The sequence below is a fragment of the Manihot esculenta genome, chromosome 5 (assembly GCF_001659605.2).
Source record: "Manihot esculenta cultivar AM560-2 chromosome 5, M.esculenta_v8, whole genome shotgun sequence".
In the NCBI taxonomy this organism is placed as follows: domain Eukaryota; kingdom Viridiplantae; phylum Streptophyta; class Magnoliopsida; order Malpighiales; family Euphorbiaceae; genus Manihot; species Manihot esculenta.
In genome coordinates this window covers 3,078,032-3,101,224 of record NC_035165.2, presented here as the reverse complement: position 1 = coordinate 3,101,224, position 23,193 = coordinate 3,078,032, and the positions used below count along the sequence as shown (strand labels likewise).

General features: G+C 35.8%; 3 protein-coding genes across 6 annotated transcripts; 2 read left to right on the top strand and 1 right to left on the bottom strand.

The window, feature by feature from the left end:
* Nucleotides 1-2,586: 2,586 nt before the first annotated feature.
* LOC110615591 ((+)-neomenthol dehydrogenase-like) lies at nt 2,587-5,443 on the top strand. Its single transcript, XM_021757554.2, has 5 exons — nt 2,587-2,923; nt 3,004-3,250; nt 3,727-3,792; nt 4,375-4,557; nt 4,821-5,443. The coding sequence occupies exons 1-5, from the start codon at nt 2,889-2,891 to the stop codon at nt 5,196-5,198; spliced, it is 909 nt and encodes a 302-aa protein (XP_021613246.2). The 5' UTR covers nt 2,587-2,888; the 3' UTR covers nt 5,199-5,443.
* Nucleotides 5,444-5,882: 439 nt separating this feature from the next.
* Nucleotides 5,883-9,155, top strand: LOC110614556 (phosphomannomutase). 2 transcript variants are annotated; one of them, XM_021756117.2, is made up of 12 exons: nt 5,883-6,091; nt 6,375-6,465; nt 6,671-6,715; nt 6,834-6,900; nt 6,979-7,055; nt 7,202-7,237; nt 7,505-7,560; nt 7,649-7,748; nt 7,863-7,958; nt 8,049-8,138; nt 8,675-8,726; nt 8,894-9,155. In XM_021756117.2, the coding sequence occupies exons 2-12, from the start codon at nt 6,397-6,399 to the stop codon at nt 8,950-8,952; spliced, it is 747 nt and encodes a 248-aa protein (XP_021611809.1). In that variant the 5' UTR covers nt 5,883-6,091; nt 6,375-6,396; the 3' UTR covers nt 8,953-9,155. The 2 variants fall into 2 exon arrangements, with proteins under 2 accessions (XP_021611809.1, XP_021611808.1); XM_021756116.2 differs by having other exon boundaries at nt 5,883-6,096.
* Nucleotides 9,156-10,424: 1,269 nt separating this feature from the next.
* Nucleotides 10,425-22,490, bottom strand: LOC110615892 (K(+) efflux antiporter 2, chloroplastic). 3 transcript variants are annotated; one of them, XM_021758089.2, is made up of 21 exons: nt 22,235-22,490; nt 20,355-22,098; nt 19,692-19,863; nt 19,501-19,591; nt 19,051-19,187; nt 18,904-18,963; nt 18,680-18,799; nt 18,153-18,221; nt 16,549-16,614; nt 15,530-15,619; nt 14,612-14,716; nt 14,402-14,530; nt 13,836-14,045; nt 13,246-13,395; nt 12,935-12,988; nt 12,773-12,831; nt 12,061-12,127; nt 11,810-11,986; nt 11,456-11,512; nt 10,996-11,070; nt 10,425-10,880 (listed from the first exon to the last, which is right to left on the bottom strand). In XM_021758089.2, the coding sequence occupies exons 2-21, from the start codon at nt 22,007-22,009 to the stop codon at nt 10,758-10,760; spliced, it is 3,666 nt and encodes a 1,221-aa protein (XP_021613781.1). In that variant the 5' UTR covers nt 22,010-22,098; nt 22,235-22,490; the 3' UTR covers nt 10,425-10,757. The 3 variants fall into 3 exon arrangements, with proteins under 3 accessions (XP_021613781.1, XP_043812836.1, XP_021613780.1); XM_043956901.1 differs by having other exon boundaries at nt 19,102-19,187; nt 20,355-22,039; nt 22,235-22,489; XM_021758088.2 differs by having other exon boundaries at nt 20,355-22,039; nt 22,235-22,488.
* Nucleotides 22,491-23,193: the final 703 nt, after the last annotated feature.

Below are 23,193 nucleotides of genomic sequence, written 5' to 3'. Positions count from 1 at the left end.
ATTTTCTTACATTATTCAATTTCAACTTATCTATTTTAAGAATAAAATAATAGTTAATCTGCTAATTAATAATTATACATGTTTATTTTTATAATAAAATAAATGATATGATATACTACAATCATATTTGATTTTGATAATAAAATAAAAAATATATTTTTATTAATAATTTTATATATAACAAAAGCATTCATCCAAAAATTTTATACAACAGCAATAACTACAGACTAAATTATAATAAAATTGGCCCTTAATCTAATAATTATTAAATTTGATCAGGAGATTTCCATATTCTTGTCAAAGTAAACAGTTGAAAAATAAGGCAGGGGGCTGCAGAGAGGAAGCTGCTGTAGGGCCCACCTTGAGGAAGTTGTTATATGGGCCCACTAGGAAACTTTAAGAAATCATCGGTGGGATATTTCATGCGCCAGATAAAACAGAGGGGTCCTCTAATGCTCCAGATCCAAAGTCTTTTTGTTTTCCTTACACCCTCAAGCTCCATTGCTTTATCTTGAATTCATTTGATTACCACCAAATCCTTGGGATCTACCATTTAAGATCTGGTTTAAATTCCGTTCCCAAGTTCTGGTTTGGAATCTGATAGCTGCACTCTGCTCACTGGTAAGGTGAATGTTCGATTTTTTATCCAAAACAACAATTTTCTTGGTTTGCATGGTTCACTTCGATTGCTTCTCTCCTGCGTTTGGTTGCTAGGATTGCAATGCTACTGCTGCGTATATTTCCAATTTGATGTGAATGGTTCTCAACTTGAATCCAATAATATTTTAAATATTTGTAATGCACACTTGCAAATTATTTTGAGTGATTGGGCATGATAGCATATTAAATCCCTTGTTTATTGAGGATTGGGAATACTTTATAACTTTGGGTACTTCATGACAGGGAAATATATAGTGATAACCGCCTGGGTTTCCTAGGCCAGAAATAAGAACGGATCCAAAAAAAGGCTACAAGTCCAAAACCCGTCAGACCATACGCTCGAAAGACGGCCCGATTTCACAAGCTCGGAACCAGCAGCCCAGAGCAATTCAGATCAGATACGAGCACAGGTCCAAGAGGGAAGCAATCCCAGTCATTCACCAACCCTGTTCGCATGCGTGACAGGGAGAATTAAATGGCCGCCCGGCATGGAGAAGGGGTCTGACACGTCCGTATGTACGGGTCTGAGCTCGTAACAAGAACAAGATTTAAAATCATCTAAAGTGGAGCACTCATACAAATAGGACATTTCTCTAGGTATTATGTATCCGAGCTCGCAACAATGACAAGATAGTGAGTCAAAAACAGAAATGCCCTCATGGGAGTAAGAAAAACTCGCAAGTCAGAAGCTTAACCAGACTCCAAACTCTTAGCCCGGGTCAGTTCGACTAACCAAGTCCCAGTAGAGCCAGCCGGTCCATCAAGTAAGTAAAATTGACAAAGTCAGAAGATAGCCTGGTCCATCAAGTAAGTAAAATTGACAAAATCAGAAGACAGCCTGAGTAGAAAATAAGGATGATGCACGAGCCGATATGAAATATCATTCATCATCAAGAACACATCTCCAGATCGCCTTACATTTAAACACCAAAGTAAAGAGATGAAGAAATAAGGCAAGTAAAAGACGTTTTGATAAGAGCTGTTCTTGAGCTACACGGTCATTAATGGAGTCTAAGTATTTACCCCCTCACCAGTCATGGAATAACTACTGAGGAGGTAAAGGGGCAATTGATAACCTCCAGATCTTTCCTAGTCCAGGAATAAGGAAATACTTAGTGGCCACCTACGTGGAGAAGGGGCCTGACACGTCCGTACGTACGGGCCTGAAGGACACAGACAGGGATCTCTCTTCTCTTCTCTTCTCTTCTTCTTCCTCTGGAGGGTCTCCATATTTTCTCTAAAACTCGGGCCTATCCATGAAATATTATATCATAAATCTAACTCGGACATAGGAGGGTCTCCGCCGGAGGCATCCCCGGTAGACCCTAACCATTTTTCCCTGTATTACAGGTCCTTTCGTCAAATAGAATATCGAGAGATCCATTTGATGGACTCATATGATAGACCAAAAAAAAACTAGATCTATCATGGAGAAAGAGGAAAAAAAGATTTATCATATACCATTCCACCAATCTATCCATCCTCTCTCTACTAGATCAATAGTAGATTTTGCTCTAATAACACTAAGAATATTAACGGTTAGAGTAAATTACTCGAACTCAAAATCCATTAATATTTTTAATATTTAAATTTATTTTAAATTTAATTAAAATTTATTATAAACATATACTATTTTTAATTATTATTAATCAATTAATATCCAAACATTTTTAATTTTATATATTTTAATTATAAAATTATATTTTAAGTAATAATTTTCATTTAAAAAATTAATATTTATAAAAAGTAGTTAAATTATATATGTAAAAAGTTTATAGATATTATTATAAAACTATATTTAATATTAAATTAATTAATAATGAATACATTTGAATACAAATCTAAATAAATCAGGGATATTAATTTTTAAATTCTAAATTATTTCGAACCGATTATATATTATCAAATCAGTTATAATAGAATGTCTGAAAATACTCTGCTTGTGAGGGCGAATGTAAGCGATAATTGGATGCAGTGAACCAAGCAGATATTTTCTTAGTGGAATTTGATCTTTAGGCGATATGATTTCTATGATTACGTTGCAGCTTTAAATCCACTCGTCATATGCGTGTTCTCTTGGATTTCCCAAATAGGATGATCGCGCAGTGAGTTCATACTTCTTAGTGAAATTTGAAAGCGACCTACCAGTGAACGTTAAAAACGACTGAACCAAGCAACAAAGAGAAGCGTCGACCCGATCTACATCAAGCTCGATTTCATTCTTATCAATGGCAGAAGCAGTCAAGAGGTCATCAGATACCAAGTAATATTCTTTATCTGCTTCTGCTTCTTCTTGTATTGTTGTGACAAATTAGTATTAATATTATTATATATTATTTTCAGGTATGCAGTGGTTACAGGAGCAAACAAGGGGATTGGATTTGAAATATGCAGGCAGTTGGCTTCACATGGGATTGTAGTTGTATTAACAGCCAGAGATGAGAAGAGAGGCCTTGAAGCTCTTCATAAACTAAAAGACTCCCCTCTCTCTGAGCTTATTGTGTTTCATCAGCTTGATGTGGCTGACGATGCCAGTATCGCTGCTTTTGCTAATTTCATCAAAACTCAATTTGGAAAGCTTGATATCCTGGTACCACTAAAACCTAATTCCCATTTCTTCAAGTTAGAATATATTGTGAAATTTTCAGTAGGTCTACAAACTGGTTTTGAAGGATAAATAGATAAATATATCAAAGGATATTGTCTGTTTGAGAGGGCTGATGACTATTGCTTAGATGCCTCAACCAAAATGATTTAAGCTGTTTGGCTTGGCTTCCCCTTTATATTTTTTTTTTTGTTTCTTTGTTCTTTTCCAATATATGGGACTCTACATAAGAAGCGGGCATAAGGAGGTGAGATGTGGAAACATCAAATTGAATTCTTGGGGCTCGAAATATAAAATATAACGAGATTTTAAACTTTTAATCCATTTCCTATTGAATTACTGAAATGAACCTCGTTCTTTTTTTTATAGTAAGAACTCCTGTATGTCTCATTTGTTTATCTGGGTTTTTAATAGTGAGCTTCTATAAGTTGAATTATTAAAAATCTTTCACCTCTGTGCAGGTTAATAATGCTGGTGTTAATGGAATTGCAGTTGATGATGCTACTTTCAGACCCGAGTCTGGTAAGGTAAGTTTCTTTAGTGAACATATTTGCCAAAGCCTAAAGGAGGGTTAATTTAATTGATGGTTTATGTGGAGATCAATGCCTAATACGTGAGAAATTTTAGTGTTTATTATATTCATGGAAGGTACTATGTAGATTTCACTATAACCAATGGTTAATATCTAATCATTATACTATATGTAATTATTTTCTCTAATACAGTCCCTGACAAATTAATGCTTCATGCGATATTTGACTGGCTGGATAATTATAGAGTTTCCTGTAAATTTCTAATATAGGCCATGTTCTCCTCCTCATTTTGAAGGTAACTCCTGTTAGATACTTTCCCATATCTGCTTTTTGAGCTACTTAAGTATTCAAGTTACTCGTTGTGCTTTTCATAATTTATGAGTACATCTGTACATGTTGCCATTGAATTGTGGACAGCTTTGAGACCAAATTTTACTGATATAGAAATTTTCTTTGATTTGATGGGGGTTTGGATTGCTAAACAGGAAAAGAACATTAGCTTTTTTAACTCTACTTTTGGCTGTAAAATGCATATAACTAGTATGATAATTAAGTTTCGATCTTTCATTGATGCAGGAAGCTGCAAATGTCGATTGGCAATGGCATAAAAAAACAACTCAAAACTATGAGTTAGCCGAAGAATGCCTGAAAATAAACTATTATGGTGCTAAAAGAATGGTTGAGGAATTTATTCCCCTACTTCAGTTGTCTGATTCACCGAGGATTGTTAACGTTTCGTCCTTGCTGGGGATATTGAAGGTAAAATCATATCCCATTTTGCTACAAGCTCATTTGTCACAAAACACACCATCTCAAGTTTGATTCAAGCAATTGAAAATATATTTATGTATATTGTACATTTCCACTTGTTGAATACTAGAATACATCAATGAGAAACTCCCTGCTGAATCAATATTTGTTTTGTCGTTGCTCAGCTTCTCCAGATAAACATGGATAATTACTGCTAAAATTGTGGTTCTTATAGCTAACTCAGTAACATGTTGTCCTGTAATTTGTTTCAGTACGTGTGTAATGGATGGGCTAAAGAAGTTTTGGGGGATGCTGACAACCTTTCAGAAGAGAGAATTGATGAGGTATTGAGCAAGTATCTAGAAGATTTTAAAGAAGGTTCACCAGAAAGCAAAGGCTGGCCTAGTTTTTTGTCTGCCTATATACTTTCAAAAGCTGCTATGAATGCTTACACAAGGATCCTCGCCAAGAAGCTCCCAACTTTTCGCGTCAATTGTGTCACCCCTGGCTTTGTCAAAACGGACATAAACTACAACAATGGCTTACTATCTGTTGAAGAAGGGGCAGAAAGTCCAGTGAGATTAGCATTGTTGCCTAATGATGGTCCTTCTGGTTGCTTCTTTAATCAGAAAGAGGAGTCGCCATTTTGATTGGACAAAAGTATACACAGTAAGGGTTTGTGTATAGCTGGAGACAATCTCAGACTCTGTATCCTGAAGTCTTAGGAAAACCAGTATCATTCAGAATGTATGTAGAATAGCAAGTTTGTATATTCTTTATGGGAAACATGGTAATCTGTGTCGATATTCTAAAATATTACGGGAAAAACTAAAGAAAGTATGTATTCATATGAATATTAGCTTTTTATTAATAATTATGTGTAAAAATAAATATATTTTTTTTTAAAAAATATTTTCACATTATATATGCATATTTAAAATAAAAATACCATTTTATCCTTCTTTCTATATGCATATTTATTTTCTTACATTATTCAATTTATCTATTTTAAGAATAAAATAATAATTAATGTGCTAATTAATAATTATATATATGTTTATTTTTATAATAAAATAAATGATATGATATACTACAATCATATTTGATTTTGATAATAAAATAGAAATATATTTTTATTAATAATTTTATATATAACAAAAGCATTCATCCAAAAATTTTATACAAAAGCAATAACTACTGACTAAATTTCCATATTCTTGTCAAAGTAAACAGTTGAAAAATAAGGCAAGGGGCTGCAGAGAGGAAGCTGGTGTAGGGCCCACCTTGAGGAATTTGTTATATGGGCCCACTAGGAAACTTTAAGAAATCATCGGTGGGAAATTTCATGCGCCAGATAAAACAGAGGGGTCCTCTAATGCTCCAGATCCAAAGTCTTTTTGTTTTCCTTCACACTCAAGCTCCATTGTTTTATCTTGAATTCATTTGATTACCACCAAATTCTTGGGATCCACCATTTAAGATCTGGTTTGAATTCCGTTCCCAAGTTCTGGTTCGGAATCTGATAGCTGCACTCTGCTCACTGGTAAGGTGAATGATCGATTTTTTTATCCAAAACAACAATTTTCTTGGTTTGCATTGTTCACTTCGATTGCTTCTCTCCTGCCTTTGGTTGCTAGGATTGCAATGCTACTGCTGCGTATATTTCCAATTTGATGTGAATGGTTCTCGACTTGAATCCAATAATATTTCAAATATTTGTAATGCACACTTGCAAATTATTTGGAGTGATTGGACATGATAGTATATTAAATCCCTTGTTTATTGAGGGTTGGGAATGCTTTATAACTTTGGGTACTTCATCACAGGGAAATATATAGATTAGCTCAAATGGCTGTGAGAAAGCCAGGTTTGATCGCTTTATTTGATGTTGATGGGACGCTCACAGCGCCAAGAAAGGTACCTAATTTTCTATTTCCTTTTTGTTCCGTTGGATTTTAATGATTTTTAATGACCTTTTTTTAGTTATAATGAGAGTTAAGCAAGTTACCACTATTAATTCAACGAGTTACAGGGCAAAAGCCAAAATTTGTCCGTTGTTCTTATCTTTTTAGACTGTGTGTGGAATTGACTACTCGTTCAATGTTTTCAATTCAAATTCCAGGCGGCCACTCCAAAGATGTTAGAGTTCATGCAGGAACTGAAGAAGGTATGCATCAATCTATCATAACTAGAATTTGTTCAATTATTGCTCTTGTTTGTGTTTTATTCTCCACCCTTCATCAAGCATTTACCATACACCTGATAGTAAATTTGTTCAACTGAAGGTTGTTACTGTTGGAGTGGTGGGGGGATCTGACCTCTCTAAGATATCAGAGCAGCTTGGCAAGACAGGTTCGTTATGTAGCTCTTCAATTTATGGTTGTGGAAGAAGGTAACGAGGAACTATTAATTGTGTGTTTGGCTATGTAGTTACACAGGACTATGATTATGTATTTTCCGAGAATGGGCTTGTGGCCCATAAAGAGGGCAAGCTCATTGGCACCCAGGTATCGCTCGCAAACAAGATGAGTTCAGCTTAAGCTCAGATTAGATTTTTGTTTTTCTAATAATTCCTGAATGGCAATGACTTGTGTGAATCTAACTTTTTCCTCTAAACTGTTATGTCATTCCAACAACATTTTCTGTGTTCTAGAGCTTGAAGACGTTTCTTGGAGAAGAAGAGCTCAAGGTAAGTTACTTATACATTCTCACTAAACTTCTTAAGTAATTGCCTGAAAAACAAAGGAGAAAAAGACAGCTTGAATAAATAAAATAGTATAAGGAAAAATGTTTAGGGGGGTCTTCCTTGTAAAATAAGAGAATATCAAGACAAATTGCAAATTAATTATGAATTACAAAAAGTTAATTAGATTTGGTTGGGAAATTCTTCAAATTGGTAAATGAGTTGTAGCTTATGTGAATATATTACTCTGAGATATTGTGAATGATTGTGCAGGAATTTATAAATTTTACACTCCATTATATTGCTGACTTGGACATTCCGATAAAAAGGTGAGTATGTTGGAAGTCTGAGAGTCAAAATTTTAACACACATCAAGCTGACAAAAGAAAAGGATTGAATCTCCAACAATTCTTGTAGAGGCACATTTATAGAATTCCGGAGTGGGATGATTAATGTATCGCCAATTGGGCGGAATTGCAGCCAAGAAGAAAGGGATGAATTTGAGAAATATGACAAGGTTAGAATAGACTCTAGCTCTTTAAAATATTATATTGGAAGTCATTGTTTTGGTAGTCTGGATTCTGCATCTGGTTGATTTATATACTAAAATACAGCAACTAATTGATTTCAGGTCCATAACATTCGCCCAAAAATGGTGTCCGTGCTGAGAGAAAAGTTCCCACACCTTAACCTGACATTCTCAATAGGAGGGCAGATAAGTTTTGATGTAGGTGAACTGCCTAGTTTATGATCTTGAACTGGTTAAATAAATGGGACTTCGGAAGAGTGCAGTCAGATTCATTAATGTTTGTAACAGGTTTTTCCTCAAGGTTGGGACAAGACATATTGCTTGAGATACCTTGATGAGTTTGATGAAATCCACTTCTTTGGGGACAAAACTTACAAGGTTGTACTTCTATTTCCTTGCCACTTTCTCACATTGTGTTTTCTGTTGGTCATTTATGATTTTGGTGTCGACCACCTCTTTCTTTCTTATAGATTTGTGGCCACTGAATGATGTATATGTGTTTTCTTTCAAATAATCCTGTTACTGAGCCCTTATGTTATGTGGATTGTGTCGTCTCCAAGTTGAAATATTTATAAATGTCACCCCTACTATCATAGGACCTCATGAAAAAGTGTTCCCTCAATATTTCTATTAGTATATGATTGGCGTTGCTGGAATTCTTAATAAAGAAAAATTGATCAAGGAAAATTTATTATCTAAGTTTGAGGCTTCTTTCAGGTGAAATTAACCCTCAAAATATCAGGCTTCGTTCTCAGCCTTGCATGTCCTTTTGTTATGTTTTCATGAGTGTACCATTGGCATTGGACTGTCAGTATGCATTGCACATTAAGATATGCTTCGCTTTTATTTTACTACTCATAGTTGATAACCTTGTGTTTACTAATCCTTTTTTTTTGTTCCTTTTCTTTAATCAGGGAGGAAATGATCATGAAATTTACGAATCAGAGCGAACAGTGGGTCACACAGGTCAGTCAAAAAATTTCATCTCCAACATATCTATGGGCATATACAATGCAATAAGGAAATAAAATTATCTCATTTCGTTACCACTGTGAGATATAGACAAAATGAAAGAAAAATTCGTTCATATTGTATATTAAACTATTCAACCATTACTGCTTAACTTGTTGCAGTTACCAGTCCTGAAGATACCCTGGAGCAATGTAAAGCTCTCTTCCTGGCAAATTCCTAAGCTGGCGATCTAGTTTTGTATTTGATTGTATTCCATTTGTATATTAAACATTTGAGAATAAACACAAGTAGAATTCCTGCTTGTGTAATTTTTATGATGCATTCGAACTTGATAAAGAGATGTAGACATCCATGTACTTTTGAACCCTAATTAATCATAGGGGTTGAACTTTGAATCTTATGTGATTTGAAATTTTACTTTCACCATTAAATGCTCCCTTTTTGGGATTCTTTTCCTCCAGGCTGTGGACCAAGGTGTGTTAGTGCCGTGTGTTATATGCATTACCAATTAGCATGAAAACTAGAACAACCAACAAAATCAGTCATCCTCGTATCAATTTCCGCGCTCCAAGCTCAGAAGCATTCATCCTAATAAATGTGTACGATAGGTCTACGCCTTACAATAATTTTAATAAAATGATTATATATTTTAAACTATTAAACTTTCAGAAATATTTGAGTTTTGTTTTTTTGGCTCGAGTATGATTTGAGATTAATCGAAAATAATCTCAAAAAATAACTTTAGAACCCCTAATTTTTAACTCATTTTAGTTGAAGCTTGTGCAAGTGTATTTCTCTTTCCTAAATCTTGTGATCCATGTACAGTATTCTTTCATTTCGAATCAATTTTTTGATTAAAAAAATAATTATATGAGAAAGTTATGGGGCTGCCTCAAGGTCACATCATCTATTTCAGGGAATGGTCCAATATTTATGCTGAACCTTATCCACCACGAACATAGTTTGTGTACACAGACATTAGAGGATGATATCCTGCCATTGTTTGCTTCATCACAGGATGATCCCTGGACTAATGCGGGCAGAGGATCAAATTTGGTAGGTGAAGCCATGGAGCATGGATTAATCCATCTCACTAAACTAAAAATATTGTAGCGTATTAAAACCCTAGAACTTTCCTTGCTTTCGAACTCGACTAAACGAAGGTTTGCCGATTCATTGATCAACAAACTCCTATAGCCCAGGTTTTAATGGCAGAAAGTTTATTGTCTGATCTTTAGGAGTGGAGTCCCGTCTCCTAATTTTCTTTCGCACGTTCTCATTTCAGATATCTACTTAAGTCTATCTTTTACATTTTTTCTTTTTCTCAAAAAAGGTTGGTCCCACATAATTGTGTGCACCGAGAGCACCGTGAATTTTCCTCAAGTCGAAATTCATAGTTCTTTCAAGATTTAAGTGCACCATTACTTGTAGGCCCTCACAAGTCCTTGCAGTTGATCGGCTCAAATTCTCAAATTGATTTACATTGCCATGACAATGAATAAACGACTCTCGTATATATATAAAAAAGGAAAGAAATTAATCCCCATTTCCTATTGGTTCTCATGGATCTAGCAGGTACATTATACCACGAGGTCCTACAATATGGTCAGCATAATCTACCATACAATTCCACACCATAGAGTTTTTCAGGTTAAAAAGCCGAAATCTACCTCAAAGGAGAAGCATAGGAGATGCGAGAAAGAAAAAAAACTATAAAATATCCTTTTAAACAGTAAGATTCTGGGGTTCCAGTGTCTTCTCAGACTAACCAGAGTCCAGAATCCAGAACACCACTAGAACCCAGAATAAAAAATGAGAACACCTATACCATTTTCTCATTCAAGTCTCAAATTTTTTAGGACAAAAAGATTTGAATAATGGTGAGCATGGTCTCAACTCTTCTTTCAGTATATTTTCTGTACAATTATGCCAATGGAACATGCAGTTGTGCTATACATTTTCTCATATTATTTGGTTTCCTTTTCTCCTTGGTTTTCCTCTTTGTTTATCGGATTTAGGCGCGTCTCAAATAGCTAATGTTCCCTCTGTGACTTGGTTTTCATCCGAAGAGTCAGAAAGCTGAACTTTGGGTTTACTCATCATACGAGAAAACCCATAACCAAGAGAACTTCCACTGGCTTGGCATAGCTGCAAAGGTAAATGAACTTTCAGATATCAAATGTATATACTAGTGAGTGCTCAAATCTGCACTCACAAATTGCACACGATTAAAGAGCATAAAATCGGAGAGATCAGCAAATACCTCTGCTAGCTCAGACAAGTGCCGTGACCTAAATTCATTTATAGTTGCCGTGATCTCTGACATGGGCAGTTTAGCCTAAATGGAAAAAGATTATAAACAGAAACAAACAAATGATGAGAATATTAAGTGAGCCAACTATTTCATTAATCATGAGAATTAATATTGGTTTGTCATACAACCAAAGTTCCTGCCTTGGCCAACTCAATCAATTAGATCATCGTGCACTTGGTTTAAGGGTATTCCATTAATATACTCACGAAAGTGACAGTTTATATAAAGCCCATGTGGAATCATTTTGGGGGTTGGTGGCAAAATTTAAAGCATTTTAGCCCCACGTAATTGGTTTGAATTTAAGCGAGATTAGGAATAGTGATTCTGTAACCAAGATAACCAAGTCAATACTTGGTTCATGTTGCAATAACAAGTGACATGCAACTTGGTCACGATCATTTTGTTTTACCTGTGCAAGAACAGCAGCTGCCAACTGTAGACTTGGCTCTAGTGTCTCCGGGACAACCTGTAAATATTTTTTTCAACAATCATAAAATTGCCATGCAACTTGATGCATTAGATAACTGAATGATAGAATAAAAGCTAAGAAAAGGTTTATTCCAATTTGGATATCATTTGACTTGAATTTCACATTAATAATGTCATATTGCCGTGGTATTATTATGGAATAACCCTTCCCTAACCCTAGCAAAACAGAAAGCCTAGTGTGGTGGAGATGTCCTCTAATGCAACAATCATGGGTTTGCACAACATAATCCCTCGTAAAAGAAACAAAACTTCATAAAAGTTATCAGAATATTACCGCTGTAGCCCCTGCCTTTTCCAAATTAAGGCCATGATCAACATCGTGAGCACGGACAAAGGTCTTCACGTTAGGAAAATACTTGCTCAGTGCCCAAACAGTTCTATAATTTGCACCAGGTGTATCTAGGGTTATTGCAGCAGCACAAGCTCTTTCAGCACCAACTTTGTGGAGGACCTAGTCATACACCAGAAAACCTGTTAAACCTGGACCTGCACACAAGTATATACTTCTGATGTGTATAGCTTTACCTCTCGACTACCAGCATCTCCAAAATACACAGGAAGGTCAAGGGCACGCCCAACTGCCACTCTATCACTGAAACATGGGAAAGCTTTAGTAACATTGCAGGAATACGCAACGTACGCTTTCTTATTGAATTAAGCTTATGGCCTTATGGCCATTAAGTAATTAACACAGCATACAACATGCAAAAAATTATACTTGCTGCTTTTTTTTGTCCTTTTCTCTTTGCCAGCAGCAATTATTCCAAATGGTGTAAGAAACTACATAAACCACAATCAGCAACTCAATGATGATTGGTTCAATATTTTTCCAATTATTTGTCCCCTTTTCTAGAGTTAGCTCGGCAGAGAGACTCAAAAATACATTGTTTTGTCCATACTGGAAACCGTGTGCAGATTTAGGCATTGATAATACCCATTTTATGCAGAAATGCAGGATAGATAATCTTCCAATTCTCCCTCCCAAACCCACTTTGAATGGATAAAAACAGGATTGAGCCACACTTAAAAAAAGTGTAGGAACATTTTTTCAATTTCTAATAAAGCATTTGATCAAGATATGATTCTAAAAGAAGCAGAGTAATACTTTGGAGGGAGAAAATCACCACAGAAATATATGCAAATACCTCATATGGGCAGGCAATAACTCAAAAACACACATCTGGAAGAAAGAAAATCAGACAATGTAAAAGCATTCTTCTTAACATTATTGGCTTACCTCCTCACATCAAGAGCAACAAAGGGAATTAACCGCTCTGAAAGAAGTTGTGCAATAATCTGTCAACCCAAAAATTGAAATAAACTAATTTATAATTATCACATGTTAGATTTTGACCCATTTATCAAATCAAAAAAAAAGATATGCAGAGCAAGTCATAACCTGGCCAACACGTCCAAACCCGCAGATGATAATGTGATCCTGCAAATCATCTGTCTGCAAAGACGGTCAAAGCCAAGAGAAAGATAGACTGGTGAATATAGTTAAATTTAACATGTCAGCCAAAAATTTAAAAAACAAAAGCAAATTCAGTAACACCTCCAAGATAAAAGACGGCAGAGTATTCTCCAAGATTTATGTGTTTCCATCTTTTTTAAGTTCAAAACATTATACTCATGTGAGCATTCTTACTCTAATTATTATCCAATTAGAAATGCAACAGTGACCATAGACTCCTATGTGAGGCATCTTACCTCACTCTCAACTGGTAAAAGACTTCGAACATCATGCTGCTCAAAACGTGAGGCAATCAACTGACCACCAGCAGCTAGCCATGGTGTAAGAGCCATTGAGAGCCCCACTACAAGAAATAACAAAGACGATAGCTGGGGAGACATTATACCCTGCAGATGATACTAGTCAGTAAAGCAGAAGATGGTAGTCACATAAGCAGTTTAATTTTTTCTACTTGCACTAGGAAAAAAAGTATAAGATATTTTAATCACATATCACATTTCCATAATCCAATAAGCAATTCAGCTCAAACAACACGACTAGACCTTTTAAGAAGATAACTTTATGTTCAAAGAATTCTGTCTATTAATAAATCATTTTGAATTTTAAAACATTTAACACACAGAAGTCAGGAGATCTTTTTATACACCGAAGCAGTTGCAAATGTTAGCAATGGACTTGCTGTGAAACAGTAAAATACCATGTTGAACCAAATCCCACAAACACAGAAAACATATAAAGATTAAGCTGCAAAGCATTCAAAAGAATTGAGAAGCATTCAAAAAAATTGAATAATATTATGGGAAATGTAGTTAGCAGGTAAGTAAACCTGATTAACAGCTTCACCAAAAGCCACAAAAGCAAATTCTCCACCCGGCGCAAGAAGAAGACCAACCCTTATTGCAGATATGATTGAAATACCAAAAAGTCTACCAACCAAAGCAACCAACAAAGTCTTGCCACCAATTAGAAGTCCCAATGTCCCCATAATGACTGGAAAATTTGAGAAAAGAAGCTTTGGATCAATAGACATTCCAACCTGAGAATACATAGAAGGATTATTGTTAACTGTACTGGAAGTTCCTCACATATCAAAAAAGCCAAAAATAAAATACAATTATGCAGTCATCTCATTCCAGAAATTTAATAATTTGTCATTTTGATGAAGTGAAAAAAGAAAGAAAGAAAAAGAAAAAAGATGTAACATTTCAAGCAGGATCTGAAAACCTGCAATATCAAAACAACAAAGCAATTTCAATCTACAGTCTTCAGAAAAAATAAATGCCACAAATGCTTGGCTTTTTTGCTGAATTACCAAGATGTATTAAGCAGTGAACAGATAGATAGACAGCATACACAGACACATATTTACAAGACTTTATGTTGTGGATATACCGTCATGAAGAAGAGACCCAATAGAAGGCCACGATATGGAGCAATATCCGATTCAACCTGTAAGGAAAATTCAGTTTCCGCAAGGAGCAAACCTGCCAGAAATGCTCCTAGGGCCATGGAAAGTCCAGCCTGTTGTAGGAAAAAGATAAAAACTCAAGTTTAGTAACAGTTAAAGGAATATGTTGATAACGATTTGATCAGTTTTGATACCCTGGCTGTAAGGAGACTAGTCCCCAGAATAACAAGAAGTGTATTGGCCGAGAATATCTCTGCATTTTGATTTTCTGCAATTTGTTTATAAATTGGTCGAAGCAGCTGCAAAAGAAAAAGAAAAAAGAAGGAAGAGAAAGAAAGAACACAGAATAAAGATTAAGAGAGGATATATATTCATTATGTAATAAGGAAGACAGATGCATGAATTGTGTGCAGTCCTAGTAAAGAGAGAAACTTGGCAATCACGGCCATCAAGAGACACCAAATTGATATGTAGCTAAAGGGAAGCACTTCTTGAATTATAATTTTTCTTCCTATGAGAAAAATTGTTTTGATATCAGGTTCAGATGTAAATTCAATATGCAAATAACTTGGCCCTAAAACATATATCCTGCAAGCCAATTGTAAGTTCAATGGACCTGATAAAACATTGATCACACTTGTGTAAGTGTAATACGCAGAAGAAGTCGACATCATATTGCAAGATAAATTAATCTAAATGTTATAACAATCTGATGGACAAAAGATACATCTTCAGCTAGAGAGTTCATGGTACCATGATTTGACTAATTAGTGAGCTGTAAGTCATAGTATGATCATAAGTATCAATTAGTGAGCGTATGTAACTTGTATGCCTCAAGGATCATGCTTTATTCAGAATTTCAACACTTATCAAACAACAATATTCATTGCCATTTTCCACTAAGAGAATGTGAATTGTGACCTTACGCAAAGAACTTTATCAGAAGTTGTAACCAAAGATATAATAGCATCACTAAAGCATAATGGCATAACTCTAGCTGGGGCCAATGGGTTCATAATCCAGCCCTTCTTTCAAGAACCAAAAAAATAATTGCAGTAAGAATACTAGTGCAGTTCAGCCAGTATCATATTGCAATGAAATTAAATAATTACCAAGCGTCCACCAGCAATTATCGCAGTAATGGCAAGTGCTGCCTTAACAGCAGCCAGCCCAAGAGCTTCAGCAATGGCTTGAAAACCAACCTGACAAAGCAGCAGATTACATGACTCATAACGCTGACATCAGCGATGCACAAAAAAACTGTATAACAATCACAGCTACCAGAGGCCAGAGTCAAGTTGAGGCTCAAAACAATAAATAAAGTAATAAAAAAATAAAACCATTATCCATATACTTTTTCCAACTTTACATGAACCCTAGTAGAAAAGAAGAATGGACTTTGTGTGAATGCTATTGAAAAATGTTGGTTTCAAAGCCATTTATATGAACACTACATCTACTACATGTAAATATTCTGCAGAACAAAGTTTCCAGAAGAAAGCGAGAGAGAGAGATGAAAATTTAATGACACAGAACTTTGATTCATCGATCTGATAATATAGAACTTTGATTCATCAATCTGATAATATCTTCTAACTCCCTTTAAACAGTAAGCATATTGACGCAATTGATGCATTCACAGCGGTACTCATACTAGTTTTAGAATTTCCACTCCTCCCCTCCCCTCCACCCCACCACCACCTCCAAAAAAAGGGGGAAAGTGAGGTTTCTTTTGGTATCCACTGCATTGGGATCACTACAGTACCTATACAAGCTATTAAACTTGCTTGCATCATACAAGTTTCTTCGCCACAAGGATTTCCAGATCATTCAATTGGATACTTGGATACAAACATTCATTAGGCTATTCAAACACAAAATAACATCATTTTGAGATATGACATGCCAGTTCAATCAAGAGTGACTGCATAGACAAGGAACAGAGATCATATATCAATTTAGCAAATCATACAATAGTGTTGAGCAAACAGAAAGTTGCCTACGGCAAATGACTACCTATGACCATAATATAGAATCAGAAACACAAATTTTTATTTTGAAATTATAGAAAAATAAAAACTGAACTGTTACAATTAAATATATAGATATTTGAACTACTATAGAAAGTTACCCCTCCTTTGGATGAATTAGGTGAAATAAGAGGTATGAGTATTAGCAACACCACAACAGCCAAATCCTGGAAAGAAAAGACATGGAAGGGAAATTAAGGTTTTAAAAAAACATAATAAGATCATATGGAAAGATTAAGAATTCAAAGAGAATCACAAGACAAGGGCAGATTTCTACCATCCTTTAAAAGGATAAGATGTAAGCATCCATATACAAGTTAGAGGAAAACTGATGTAAATGAAAAACTTACAACTAGGGGTGTGCAATCGATTAGTTCATTTCCGAACCAAACCGAGAAAACAGAAAACTGAAATACTTTTCTTTATCGGCCAAACTGAACCGAAATAATAACTAAACCAAAATTTTTTGGTTCAGTTAATTGGTTTTTTCAATTTAATTTGCATCTCAATCTCAAATCTCAAATTTTCCCAAATGCAGAGGCAGTCACTACACAACAATAATTCAAATTTTCAACAAACTATCTTTCAGGTTCAACAAATCTTCTAAATTATAGACAACAAATTGAGAATAGGCAAAGCAACAAGCAACCATAAATCAACAAAAGTTACAAGCAACCCAGAAATAATTTAACATCAACTGCACAATCATTGAATCAACGATTCACAAGACCCAAACCTGAAGTGCAGTCCAAACTGAGGACAAAAATCTAAAAACCCAGATCTGAGGGACGCAAGGCATGCATGTCTTCTCCACTATGATTCAGATAATGCGCTAATGCGAGGCACAGGTGATGGTTGAAATGAAGTACAGCAGCTTGCAATAGGAGATGAGATTTGCATACTAAGACGATGGTGATCGGCAAGATGGGTGATGAGTAAGGTAGAGACTAGGGATAGGCACCTGAGGATAGTCGAGGGGAAAGGAAGCAGAGAGGGAAGAGGTGTGATTGAGGAAAAGGGCGTGGAGTGGGGGGGTTTCAATGAGGAGGCTCGCCAGAGGACTTGTTGCTGATATATGCTCCTTGTGAGGAGTGAGGTCCTAAGGTAGTCGACAGGATGAGAATTGAAAGCAAAGGGTGAGAGAGAATGGAGGGACATGGAAGTGGGTGGCTGAAGGGAGACACGTATATATGTATATATAAAAAGTTCGGTTTGGTTAGTTCAGTTTTTTAACTGAATTTACTGAACCAAACCAAAACGAAAAACTTATTCTCCTAGAAAATACTAATAGAAACCGAACTGAAAAACCAAATTAGATTGGCTCGGTTCAATTTTTCAGTTAAAATCATTTATTGATCACCCCTACTTACACAGCACACTTTATTTGAAAAATAAAGAAATCACCATTGATGTACTTGGCAGGATATTATACTTGAAAGAAGCATTAACAGCATGCCTTTTAAATGATTACATCGCATTATTAATTAACATATTTAGCTGCAGAAGATTTTTAGTTCATCCTCAATTAATAAGAGAAACACATGCAACCGCAGTACAGCAGAAATAAAATAGCATGGATAACAATACAATGTTAAGTTGGGTAAATTGACTAAGGAAAGAACAATAAAGCCCAAGGAGACCCTCAAAATCATCAACAAATGCTATCAAAATATAATCTCTTTTATCCCTACAATTGTGAAGTAACCTGGAATAGTAAGACGGAAAATGTAGCTCGCCCATGGCGTGATGTGCTCTCACCTCGCTCCTGCAACACCTGCAAAATTAATTCACAGATATTAATCCTCATCTATCATAAGGATGCTGATTAGTAGGTCTTTCCAGTCTTGAACAGTACACCTGCTAAAGAAACTTAACTTAGACCATGAGTGTGTGATCATGCTAGTTGTAGATTATATCAAGCAGGTGATTTTATTTATTTAAGAAAATTTTAAATATGCAATTGCATGCCACCATCTTGGACTTGTGAAGAGAAATCATATCAATTAATATATCAAGGTAAAAAAATTATTTTTCCAAAAAAATTTTTGTTTAGGAAGCTCGTCTTTGATTCAGAACAAATTTTCTGCTGAGTGGTGTTCCTCCCTTCCTTAAGTTAGAAAGTTAAGCTAATCTTTGATTCAGAATAAATTTTCTGCTGATTGCTATACTTTCTAACTTAAGAATGTAAGGAACAAAAATCAAATCAAATCAAAATCCACAGGTAAGTAATACCTGCAACACAACAGCTGTGGAAGACAAAGCAAGCCCATTCCCAACTACTATGGCAGCAGGACCAGGCAGCCCAGATATATAATGAGAGGCCAAGCCAACAGCCACTGCTGTTGCCAAAACCTGTATTATGCACGTTAAGCATCAAAACTGACAAATTTATAAGCAAATAGCTCAGCAGAAGGCTTCAAAAAAGAAAGCCATGGAAAAAAGAAATCCCCCAGCACCTGAGCAGAGCCTAATCCAAAAACATATTTCTTCATGGAACTAAGCCTTTCAACAGAGAGCTGTAAAAAGATAGAGCACAGTTCCAGCTTTAAAAATTTAGATTATTATGGAATCAAATTAAAGTTAGAAAGTTTCAGTAAACAGACCTCCAGGCCAATATTAAATAACAAAAAAACAACTCCAAATTCAGCAATTGCCTTTGTCCCATGCACATGACGAATGATAGAGAGACCATAAGGGCCGATCAATATCCCAGCAGCCAAGTATCCAAGGACAGGACTGCCTAACAGAACATATCCAAAGACAGTCAGAGAAGCAACATTATAGAAATTTGAAATTATTTGGAGAGCGGTCCAACCGGCATTTGTCTAGATGATAGAGAGCAAAGGGGCAAAGTAACCATATTTTCAACCATAAAAGTAATAAACTACAATTTGGAAAAGCATAACATCACATAAAGGAAAATGAAACAAAAGCCAACAGAAGGCCCACCAATTATTAATGAACCAAAAGACCTATTATGCCATTCTGCATCGAAGTTCCAAGAGAATTTAAAAATAGGTGATCTGAAATTTAAACTAAAACTGTCAAGTCACCTCCAGGAATCTTCTGAAACATGGGCACAAATATAACACTAGCAAGCAGTAACCACAGCACATCAAAGAGAGATGCTTCTTCTTCATTGATCTGTGATAAAAAAAAAAAAAGGAACAAGGAATCAAGTAAGAAATTAATATTTGGGTTATGCTTAAAATAAAGTACAAGCAAAGATATTATAGAAATGTGCCTCTTGATGAGGAAGCATTGCAAGTAGCTTTTTAATTCTCTTTGGAACTTTCTGTATACGACGAATTAGAGGCTTGGCATTTGAGGAAACTTCTTCAATACTTGTGGAGACAATATCCATTTGTTGAGGCATCTGAGTGCTCCTTTCTCCTCGATTCGAGTAGAAGACAATCCTGTATGCAATTCAGCATGTCCTTTATATTGGATGCAAAAATCAGTAACAGAAGCACATAAAAGCATGAACTTGTTATACTAGCCCTTCAGGCTTTCTGCACTATCATAAACAATTAGTAATGTAACTTCTCTTACAAATATGGCAGAGGAAGAGAAATGTTATATAGATCTTAAGCAAGGGCCTCAATATTAGATCACATTCAAGGCATTGCAAGATTAAACTTGCTGATGCACAATTATGGTATGACAAGATCGGTATCTCAGAAACTTCATCAGTTGTCATGCTTAACATACTTTTTATAACTCAAATTCCAGTGGCACATGGCACTTCCGCAGAAATATGAGAAATGTTAGCATATCATATGACTCATGGAGCGCAAACATACAGTATTAGGCACACGCGAAATGCATAAAAAAACAACCTCTGAAAAGCAATTCCAAATGTCAGAGATAGTAATAAATGAAACAGAATAATAAAAGTAATACATACCCTGCTCCAAACAATAATAATCCAAGAACCAGCTTAGGCAATTGCTTCCTTGCCGACTCCATAAGACCTTGAAAAACTGATGCTGATGTGAACTCAGTCTCATCTTCAGTGAAAGAGAAGAAAGATGCAGAAAAGAAACGTGAAGATTTCTTCAACAATGCCTTTGGGGTGCTAAGAGGTGAAGGTGAAATCTCTCTAGTTTTATCCTTCTGCAATTCTGGCTTTTTGGTTTGTACTCCACTCTTTAACTTTTCTGTTTCTGATTCAGTTTCCTTAGCCAATTCTAAATGGAGTTTTCCATTCTCCTGTTCACTAGAATCATCAGATTGATATAACTCTTTATCGCTTTGGATGGCTTTATCAGATAGTCTGTCTATTGTTGGCTCATTGTCTAAAGCATCAACATCAATTGGCACATCTCTTTCTTTTTCATCATCAGCACTCCTCCCTCCACTCACCTTCTCCTCCTCAATAACAGCCTCGTCACCAGATACATGTCCTTGGGTTGTTTCCAGTGTATCAACAAAAGAACTAGAGACAGACTTCTCTGCCTTCTGTAATGCAATCTCAGCATCATTCACCCGTTGAGCAGCCTCAAGTTCAAAAGCAACAGCTTGCTCTGCTAAAAGCATCACATTGGCGACATCCTCTTCCGCTTTCAAAGCATTCATCTGTGATTTTTCAGCAATCTCATTCAATCGGTCCACTTCCTTCTGCAAGTCTTCTTTTTTACGTTGTAAATTCCTCAACTCTGTCTCACAACTTGCCAAATTCATTTGACATTCACTAATATCATTTTGAGCAACCAAAAGTTCTTCGTCCTGTTCCTTAACATCTTTTTCCACTTCACTCTCTCCAGAACCAGCTGGTGAATCAGCCTCTCCTTTTGCAACCCCAATAGATTCTACCGCCACCTTAAGCCTGGCTTCAGCTAAAGAAACGGCCATCGTTGCATTTTGAACAGCTTCTTTGGCAACAGCCTCCTCATTAACAATCCCTTGAATCATGTCCAGCGTTGAGTTGACATCATTCCAAGCATTTGCTGCCTCATCCTTCAATGCTATTGCAGCTTCGGAAATTCTTTGAGCCTTTTCCTCAAACATTGTACTATTAAGCCGTGCAACTTCCAACTCAGTCATTCCCTTCTGTAACAATTCCCTCAATTCATCCAAACTACGTGCATCTGCCTCCACTTCTTCTTTTTGTTCTCCTCCTTTGTCTCCCAAACTACTTAACTCGCCACCATCATCAGACCCCACGCTTGAACCCCCAGCACTACCATCAACAAATTCTACACTTCGATCATTCTCATCGATGTATGCTAGGGAATCATTCCCTTGACACCGTGATCTAAATCTCCCAGACACCTTAAAAACATTACCAGAGCTACAAGACAATGAGTTACTCGAATATGCACTTGAAAAATGACTATGACACACTCTGCGGAATACCAAACTCGAATTCAAACCACCACTATGCGGAAAACCTTTCCTTTTCTTTGAGAACCTATCTTTCAAGACAATACTCGGATCAAGAACATTACAACGAAAACTTCCATATCTCAACCTTGAATGTAACCGATTTGATAACCTATGACCTGTGCCTTCATTGCCGTGGAAGACATTAGGTTGCCGGATACTACCCGCGAAATCCATACTTACGAGACAATCAATGCAATAGAGTACCTATAGAAACAATGAAGCAAACAATCCACACACACACTCATCGGCATTTAATCAAACACCTGATAAAAACAATAAAAAAAATGCAAAACAAATAATAAGGGAAGCAGACATATTTGACTGAAAGGAATCGTATTTTGACTGGGAGAATACAAAAACGGATATTATATATACAAAAGCGTGAGCAAAATGACTGACCGATCAAGAGAAGCAAAGTTAGTCGTGGAGCTATGAGAAAAATTCAATGGCGGAGTTTGAGAAGCGAGTAGTTAGGGCAGAAGTGAAACAACTGATAACAAATCACCATCAACCTGCGCCCTTTTTTTATAATGATTGTTATGTTTTAATATAGAAATGAAGCAGAGAGCCCCAAGTGGAGGAAGAGAGAGTAATAATAAAATCTATATTTATTTTTCTTTTCTCTCTCCCTGTTTGGCAAGCGAGAAAATGAAATTCTAATAAGTTGGGCTGGGCTCGAGTGGGGATTGGTAGATTTTTTTATTATGAATTTACTATAGCATCCCTCGCTGCGTCAGGAGGATCCATGTGAAAATGGATATTCGATGGAGTTTTGTCTTCTAGGTTTATAATATCTGGCACGTGGCACATACGCTCCAATCATATAAAGCAAAAATCCCTTATTGCGGGGTCACAAAAACAACGACGACGACGTTTTGTGCCTTGGCTGGCTGCTTCATTCGCGAACCCAATGGAAGCCTTTTTGCAAATTGATCGTTGAAATCTCCACCTTTTTCTCCGAGATGTCCACTTGTTCAGCTCCAGATAATTATATATAATTCGCCCAATTATCTAAGTAATTATTACACTTTTGTCATTTTATTTGTATTTGTATTTGTATCAATGATCTATCTTTCCATGTCAAATTAGTAAAATAGTATTGAAATATATATAATATCAGCATTTTTTTTTCAATAATGCCAGCATTCAACGGCTCAGTTTAAAATGCAATTTTATATTTTATTTTATATTGCAAACTATAGATTTTTATAATAAAAAATGATTCTGTATTGCATTTGGTTGTTTTCCAAGGGCCATACAAAATTAACTTTAGAACAAATGAGAAGGAATGGCCAGAACCAATTGAAATAGACGGAAACAGCTTCTGTACATCTTCTTCAAATGCTATATTTTATTTA

Bases quoted from the DNA above. Each gene is read 5' to 3' on its own strand.
- LOC110615892 (XM_021758089.2), bottom strand. From the start codon at position 22,009: ATGGATTTCGCGGGTAGTATCCGGCAACCTAATGTCTTCCACGGCAAT. The intron at 18,222-18,679 runs GTATTACTTACC...TTAATTTTGCAG, and splicing joins CCACAGCTGTTGTGTTGCAG to GTGTTGCAGGAGCGAGGTGA. The intron at 16,615-18,152 runs GTTACTTCACAA...TTTTCTTTCCAG, and splicing joins TTTCCGTCTTACTATTCCAG to GATTTGGCTGTTGTGGTGTT.
- LOC110614556 (XM_021756117.2), top strand. From the start codon at position 6,397: ATGGCTGTGAGAAAGCCAGGTTTGATCGCTTTATTTGATGTTGATGGG. The intron at 6,466-6,670 runs GTACCTAATTTT...TTCAAATTCCAG, and splicing joins CGCTCACAGCGCCAAGAAAG to GCGGCCACTCCAAAGATGTT. The intron at 6,716-6,833 runs GTATGCATCAAT...GTTCAACTGAAG, and splicing joins TCATGCAGGAACTGAAGAAG to GTTGTTACTGTTGGAGTGGT.
- LOC110615591 (XM_021757554.2), top strand. From the start codon at position 2,889: ATGGCAGAAGCAGTCAAGAGGTCATCAGATACCAA. The intron at 2,924-3,003 runs GTAATATTCTTT...TATTATTTTCAG, and splicing joins AAGAGGTCATCAGATACCAA to GTATGCAGTGGTTACAGGAG. The intron at 3,793-4,374 runs GTAAGTTTCTTT...TCATTGATGCAG, and splicing joins TCAGACCCGAGTCTGGTAAG to GAAGCTGCAAATGTCGATTG.